This window comes from Globicephala melas, chromosome 19, assembly GCF_963455315.2.
Source record: "Globicephala melas chromosome 19, mGloMel1.2, whole genome shotgun sequence".
In the NCBI taxonomy this organism is placed as follows: Eukaryota; Metazoa; Chordata; class Mammalia; order Artiodactyla; family Delphinidae; genus Globicephala; species Globicephala melas.
Window position 1 is genome coordinate 7,325,115 of NC_083332.1, and position 6,614 is coordinate 7,331,728.

The window sequence follows — 6,614 nt, forward strand, 5'->3', positions numbered from 1 at the left end:
CGTGTCATAGGACACCGGTGGCTGGAAGGCCATCGTCTGTCTGTCCTTTGGTCCCTTCGAGTGACCCTGCGGCATTTCCCCAGCCCACCCCTGACCTGTTCCTGGCAGGCCTGCTCTCCTTTTGCACTATTCAGGGCTGCAGCTCAGGCCTTGCTGGGTCTAAGAAAGTCTGGCAGAGAATCCAGGTGGAGACCCGGGGGGTGGGGGTAGGGGCAACCCGAGCGAGGGCACCCCATGTGGGGGGCACACGCTCAGGGTTTAGAGCTGCTGGAGCATCCCCAGGATGGGGAAACCACCAGGACAATGGCAGAGACAACCTAGGGTGAATGTCAGAGAGAGATTCAGAGATATGACTCGGGAGAGGCTCGGTCCTCCAGAGGCCCTGAGACAGAGACTTGCAGTAATTCAGAGAAACAGGGAAAGAAAGATACCCAAAGGGGAGACCCAGAGAATCCCAGGGACAGAGACACAGTGGGCTGAGAGGTAATGAGAGAGAAGAGACCCAGAGAGACAAGACGCAGAGAGACCCAGACAGAGGGGAAAGACAGAGACCAAGAGAGACAAGAAAGAAACAGAGATAGAGATACAAGAATATAAGAAAGACGGAGATTCGGAGAGACCAAGACACAGAGACTGACGGGAATCCCCACAGATGACCCTAGAACGGCAAAGCTCAGGGATAAATGACCCATAGAGATACTCAGAGATAAAACCCCGAGATCAGAGATACAGAGAGACCCAAAGTGAAGACACAGCCAGACACAGAGACATACAAAAGAACGAGAGAGAGAGACAAAGAGATGGAAATTTGTGACTCGAACACAGCGGCTCAGATACTCATAAAAACATAGACGAGAGACATACACGGAAACCCGGAGAGACGCAGGACAGAGATCTCAGGCGATGGAGAGACAGAGGGAAAGGAACCCCGAAGGCCAGGTGGACCCGGAGAAAGCGCAGCGCCGCGTCGCCTGGGGGTAAAGGGAGGGCGCCCCGGCAGAGGGCGCCCGGCCGCCCTCTGCCCCGCCGGGGTCACGGCGCCCCCTCCCCCGCGTCCTGGCCGCACGGCCGGGCTATTTTTACGCGTGGACACCGGACACCAGGCTGGGGCGGCGGCGGCGGCGGCGGCCGAGGCGGGGCCGGGCCAGGTCGGGCGTCGGGGCCACACGTCCGTCCGCAGGTCGCCGGGGCTGCGCGCACCATGGAACCCGGGTGCCCGCAGCCGTGCGGCTGCTGCGAGCGAGTGGTGCTCAACGTGGCTGGGCTGCGCTTCGAGACCCGGGCACGCACGCTGGGCCGCTTCCCGGACACGCTGCTCGGGGACCCGGTACGCCGCAGACGTTTCTACGACGGCGCGCGCCGCGAGTACTTCTTCGACCGGCACCGGCCCAGCTTCGACGCGGTGCTCTATTACTACCAGTCGGGCGGGCGCCTGCGGCGGCCAGCGCACGTGCCGCTCGACGTCTTCCTGGAGGAGGTGGCCTTCTATGGGCTGGGCGCCGCGGCGCTAGCGCGCCTGCGCGAGGAGGAGGGCTGCCCCTTGCCATCGGAGCGCCCCCTGCCCCGTCGCGCCTTCGCGCGCCAGCTCTGGCTGCTCTTCGAGTTCCCCGAGAGTTCGCAGGCCGCGCGCGTGCTCGCCGTTGTCTCAGTGCTCGTCATCCTCGTCTCCATCGTCGTCTTCTGCCTCGAGACGCTGCCCGACTTCCGCGACGACCGCGACAACTCGGGGCTCGCCGCGGTGGCTGCAGCTGGCCCGGTGAGGGGGCGGGGCCTGCGTGTGGAGAGGCGGGATTTGGGAGGAGCTGGACGAGGTCCACGGGGTCCTGGCCAATCATAAAGTGGGGTAAGGGGCAATGGGAGGTGGGGCCTCTCAGGAAGGTGGGGCCTGGCTGTGGATAGGCAAGGCATTGGGGGCCTGGTTGGAAGACCTGACCAATCCAAGGTGGGCAAAGGCCTGTGAGAGGTGGGCAAGCCAGGGACGGCGCCAGACCTGGGAACCCTACGTTAAATCCTGGGCTGGGGGCGGGAAAGGTGTAGCTTAATGGGACGGGGCCTGAGGATCTACATAGGAGGACCTGCCTTTTCAGAAGGCGTGCGCTGAGGTAGGTGAGAAACCCGGCTTTTGGAGGGCAGGAGCACTGGAGGACAGGTGTATTAAGAAATCAAAACTGAGGGATAAGGAGAGACTGAAAAATTGGGGGTCTATACGGCTGGCAGTAACCAATGGGAAGGATGGGCTGGAGGTAGTGAGATCTGGGACCCGAAGAAAGCCGCCGAGGGAGCTGCAGATGGAGGGGTGGGGCCTGAGGATTGGGGCAAAAGGAATCCATCATAAAGAAAGTTGAGCTGAGGGCCGTGAGGGAAGGGGCCCGGGTTTTGGCATAAAGATAAGGTGTTTAACCATTATGGTCCAGGCTGGGTTTGGGGAGGGCAGGGCACAAGGGAGTGGGGCCAGGATGGGGACCCTCCCCATCTGGAAATTCAACTCTGGGGGTGGGATATTGGGAGGGAAGAGATTGAGCCCTACTCAAGCATTATTTCAGGAGGCCCTGCCAATGAAGGATCAGGGACCCTAAAGTCAGCCTTCCCTGGGGGTCCCGAGAAGGAGTGTACTACAGCTAGGTCACCGGGGTTCCGGGGGTAGCAGCTATTGACCAATTTGTAAAGAAGTAGTTGAATATTTAAACAGGAAATATGGCCATTCCAGTGCGTCCCAGCCCTGGTATGGTCCTCCCTGAACCCCTTCCTCTCTGCAGTTTCCAGCTCGGCTGAACGGCTCCAGCCCAGTGCATGGACCCCCACCTCGCTTGCCCTTCGATGACCCGTTCTTTGTGGTGGAGACATTGTGCATCTGTTGGTTCTCCTTCGAGCTGCTGGTGCGCCTGGCAGCCTGCCCAAGCAAGACAGCCTTCTTCAAGAACGTGATGAACCTCATCGACTTCGTGGCCATCCTGCCTTACTTTGTGGCACTGGGTACCGAGCTGGCCCGGCAGCGGGGGGTGGGCCAGCCAGCCATGTCACTGGCCATCCTGCGAGTCATCCGACTGGTACGCGTCTTCCGCATCTTCAAGCTGTCCCGGCACTCAAAGGGCCTGCAGATCTTGGGCCAGACCTTAAGAGCCTCCATGCGAGAGCTGGGCCTCCTCATCTTCTTCCTTTTCATTGGTGTGGTCCTCTTCTCCAGCGCAGTCTACTTTGCTGAGGCCGACCGGGCAGACTCCCATTTCACCAGCATCCCTGAGTCCTTCTGGTGGGCAGTGGTCACTATGACCACAGTTGGCTATGGAGACATGGCGCCCGTCACTGTGGGCGGCAAGATAGTGGGCTCTCTGTGCGCCATTGCCGGCGTGCTGACCATTTCCCTACCTGTGCCAGTCATTGTCTCCAACTTCAGCTACTTTTACCACCGGGAGACAGATGGCGAAGAGGCTGGGATGTACAGCCACGTGGACACGCAGCCCTGTTGCCCACTGGAGGGCAAGGTCAATGGGGGGTTTGTGGATCGAGAGGTTCCTGAGCTCCCACCTCCACTCCTCTGGGCTCCCCCTGGGAAACACATGGTCACCGAAGTGTGAGGACAGTTGAGGTCTGCAGAACCTCACACTTCCTTGGAGGGAGGGAGGGAGGGAAGGGAGGAAGGAAAGTTGGGGGGAGGGTGTTGGGTTTAGGAAGAACTAAGTTAAGTGGTAATGAGTTGGGGAACACTAAGTCTTATTGGGTCTTGAGTTGTGGATTGGTAGCTCCTGTGGGTACCTCCTGAGGTGACAGTGAATGGCAATGGGTTATGCTGATTTGGGGGGGGGCTCCATCGGTTTGTATTGCATTGGGTTGTGTAAAGCTTGGGGTAGTGTGGAGGTAGGTTTTGTCACATAATTTTGTGAGTTTCTTAGTTCCATGTTGGGTCGGGTTGGGTTACGAGTGTAGGTGAGTCTTGTCCAAGTGCATTATGCAGGATTCTGTGGTTTTATGAGTCCCCTAGGGCCATGTTGGATCAAGTAAGGTGGTCACCCACGGCACTGTTGGGACTGATGGTGTGTTCATGCATGGCACTATAGAGTTGGGTTGAGACACTGGAAACTGCGTGGCTTTGTGATTCTTCTAGGGCCATGTTATTTTAAGTTCTGTGAACTTGTGAGTCATGTAGAAATACGAAGAGTCATGTGATAGAATGTGAGCTTTCTAGGTCATATGAGGTTAAGTTGGGTTGGAATGTATGAGCATAGGAGTCTTTCAGGGTTCTGTTGCGTTGAACTGTGTAGAGTTATATGGCTAGAAGTTTGTCGGGGCTACAATGAGTTGAGTCGTAATGAGTTGTATAATCATGTGAACCTCGTAGGACCAGTTCAGTTGGGTCATACAACTGTTTGATTTGGGTTACATCAAGTTCCGTCCTTGAGTCCTGGAGGAACGTTGGGTTGAGCTGGACTGTATGTACGAGCACCACAGGGCCAGGCCATACTGGTTTGTTTTGCATTTAGTGGTAGCGCCAGGACCCAAGGATAACAGCACTGGGAAGGAATCATGTGTCAAGGAGTGAATATGGTACGTGGACTCTAGGAGACCAACTGAACTGGCCTGCCCAGTGTCATCCCCATAAGGGGCAGGGCTAAGTTCTGTATTTGTAGATTCCGTTGGTCACACAGAAGGCTTCTGGGTGAACTTGGAAGATGTAGATGCCCCTTCCGTTTACCCCACACCTGCTTTGTTTTGCCATTCAAACCCCTTCTCTATCTGTCTTCCCATAGAGTTTTCCTTCCAGACATGGAGATCAGAGCCACAAGGGAAGGGGAAAGGGGGAGAAACTGTACTCTGTTCAGACATGATGGGGGGATAGAAACCCAAAGGAGGGGGACAGAGAGCTGGGGAGGGATAGAGACCCAGAGAAAGAAAGAGAAAGAAACCCCAAGAGGGGAAAAAGACCCAGAGAGAGGGGGAGACAGAGACCCATAGGGGGCAGGTATCAGGAGCCCAGAGAGCACGGGACAGAGACCCAGAGTTGGAAAGAGACCAGAGCACCCCAGAGAAAGAGAACCAAGAAAGAAAAAGGCAGAAAAAGTCAGTGCCCCTGAACCTGAGAGAGATGCACAGTGTATTCCATGGAATCACAAAGGGATCCCAAATCAGGATGCACCACCCTACCCTCCCGCAGCTCAAGAAGTGTGTCAGACAAACTGCAGGGCCCACTCTATCTTCCTGGGGAGAAAGCAGTGTCTCAGAGCATGGGAGTGGCTTCCCAAGGTCGCGTGGCTTGTCCCCGGGGAGGGATGGGGGGCTGGACTTGTGGCCTGCTGCTTGACCCTACATGTCCCCATCAGCCTGCTGGTCTGCACAAGACTTCCCGAGTCTAACAGCCTCATTTCTCACAAATGAGGAAACTAAGGCTCGGGGGAGGTGGGGGGTTACCCAAGGTCAGAGGTCTTTCAGTACTAAAAGGGCATTTGGAGGAGAAAGAAGAGGAGGATGGTTACATCATTAACATATATAGGGCTGCCTGTGTGCCAGGTAACTTTCAAAGTACTTGTATTCATTATTAAAATCCACCCAGTGGTTTACAGAGAGTTGTTGTTGTTATTTTTAGCTAGGAAACCACCCCCCTTTCTTTTTTGGTCAAATGAAATCTCACTTAGGAGCACCAGTGTGAAGCATCAGAGGGTGTGAACTGGTTTGAGGAGTCTCTCTTGACAACTCAGAATGTGGCTAACAAATTCCGTTTGGAAACCCCTGATTTAATCCAACCACCTTTTTACACAGAGAGAAGAAGGTACAGATTGTGAGAAGTGTTTGATAAAGGTTGAAAATAATGTAACCTTTAAATAATATAACACTTCTCTCCGAAATGGAGAGAAAGGCACATTTGGAAAAGAAACGGAGACAGACAGACCCCCCTCACAGTGACAGACACAGGGCAGAGTCTGGGAGGCAGGCACAGAGCCCAGCACAGGGACCCAAAGAGGAAGAGACACGTGCAGAGAGGACAGAGATACCCAAGGGGAGGAGGGAGAGCAGGAGAGAAGAGGGCGGCGGTCTGGGAGGGGGTAAGAGACAGGAGGGAGGACAAAGACCCATAGAAGGGGGAAGAGACCAGAGAGGAAGGGCCAGAGATCCAGAGAAGAGAGAGGGACAGGGACCCAGACAGAGAGGAGAGGGATAGAGAGAGAGGGGGACAGAGACCCAAGGAGAGAGGGGGAGACGGAAACTGTTTCCCATTACTCTTTGAAAACTCACCCCTACTACCCCTTCAGAGACTGAAAGTTGCATAAAGTTCCTCTGGTAGGGCGTGGGGCATGTCGGGTGCTTAGGGGTATGGGAAGCATGGCGAGGTCAGGGAAGTGACCTGAGTGGACACTCAAAGACTGAGAAGCGCCCCTCCTCCACCCCAATAAACAACTGCAGCAGCCTTCTGTGTGGCCTTGGCTCGGCTGGGGAGAGGTGAGGGGAACACCCTAATCCGGGGACACCCTTCCCGCCACCTTGCCATGCTATATTTAGGCTGAGGGAGGGGTACGGGATGACCCCCCCACCACCTCCACGAAGGCAGGTGTCGGCTTTCCTCCTGAAAATAGCTCCAGGGGAGGGGTGAAGCATTAAGTCTGTCCCGGGACTCCAACTCCTGT

General features: G+C 55.9%; 1 protein-coding gene across 1 annotated transcript; it reads left to right on the plus strand.

Annotated features, from left to right (window-relative positions):
• The first annotated feature begins 1,079 nt into the window (after nucleotides 1–1,079).
• Nucleotides 1,080–3,575, plus strand: KCNA7 (potassium voltage-gated channel subfamily A member 7). Its single transcript, XM_060289067.1, has 3 exons — nucleotides 1,080–1,117; nucleotides 1,153–1,756; nucleotides 2,757–3,575. The coding sequence occupies exons 2-3, from the start codon at nucleotides 1,202–1,204 to the stop codon at nucleotides 3,573–3,575; spliced, it is 1,374 nt and encodes a 457-aa protein (XP_060145050.1). The 5' UTR covers nucleotides 1,080–1,117; nucleotides 1,153–1,201.
• The last annotated feature ends 3,039 nt before the right edge of the window (nucleotides 3,576–6,614 follow it).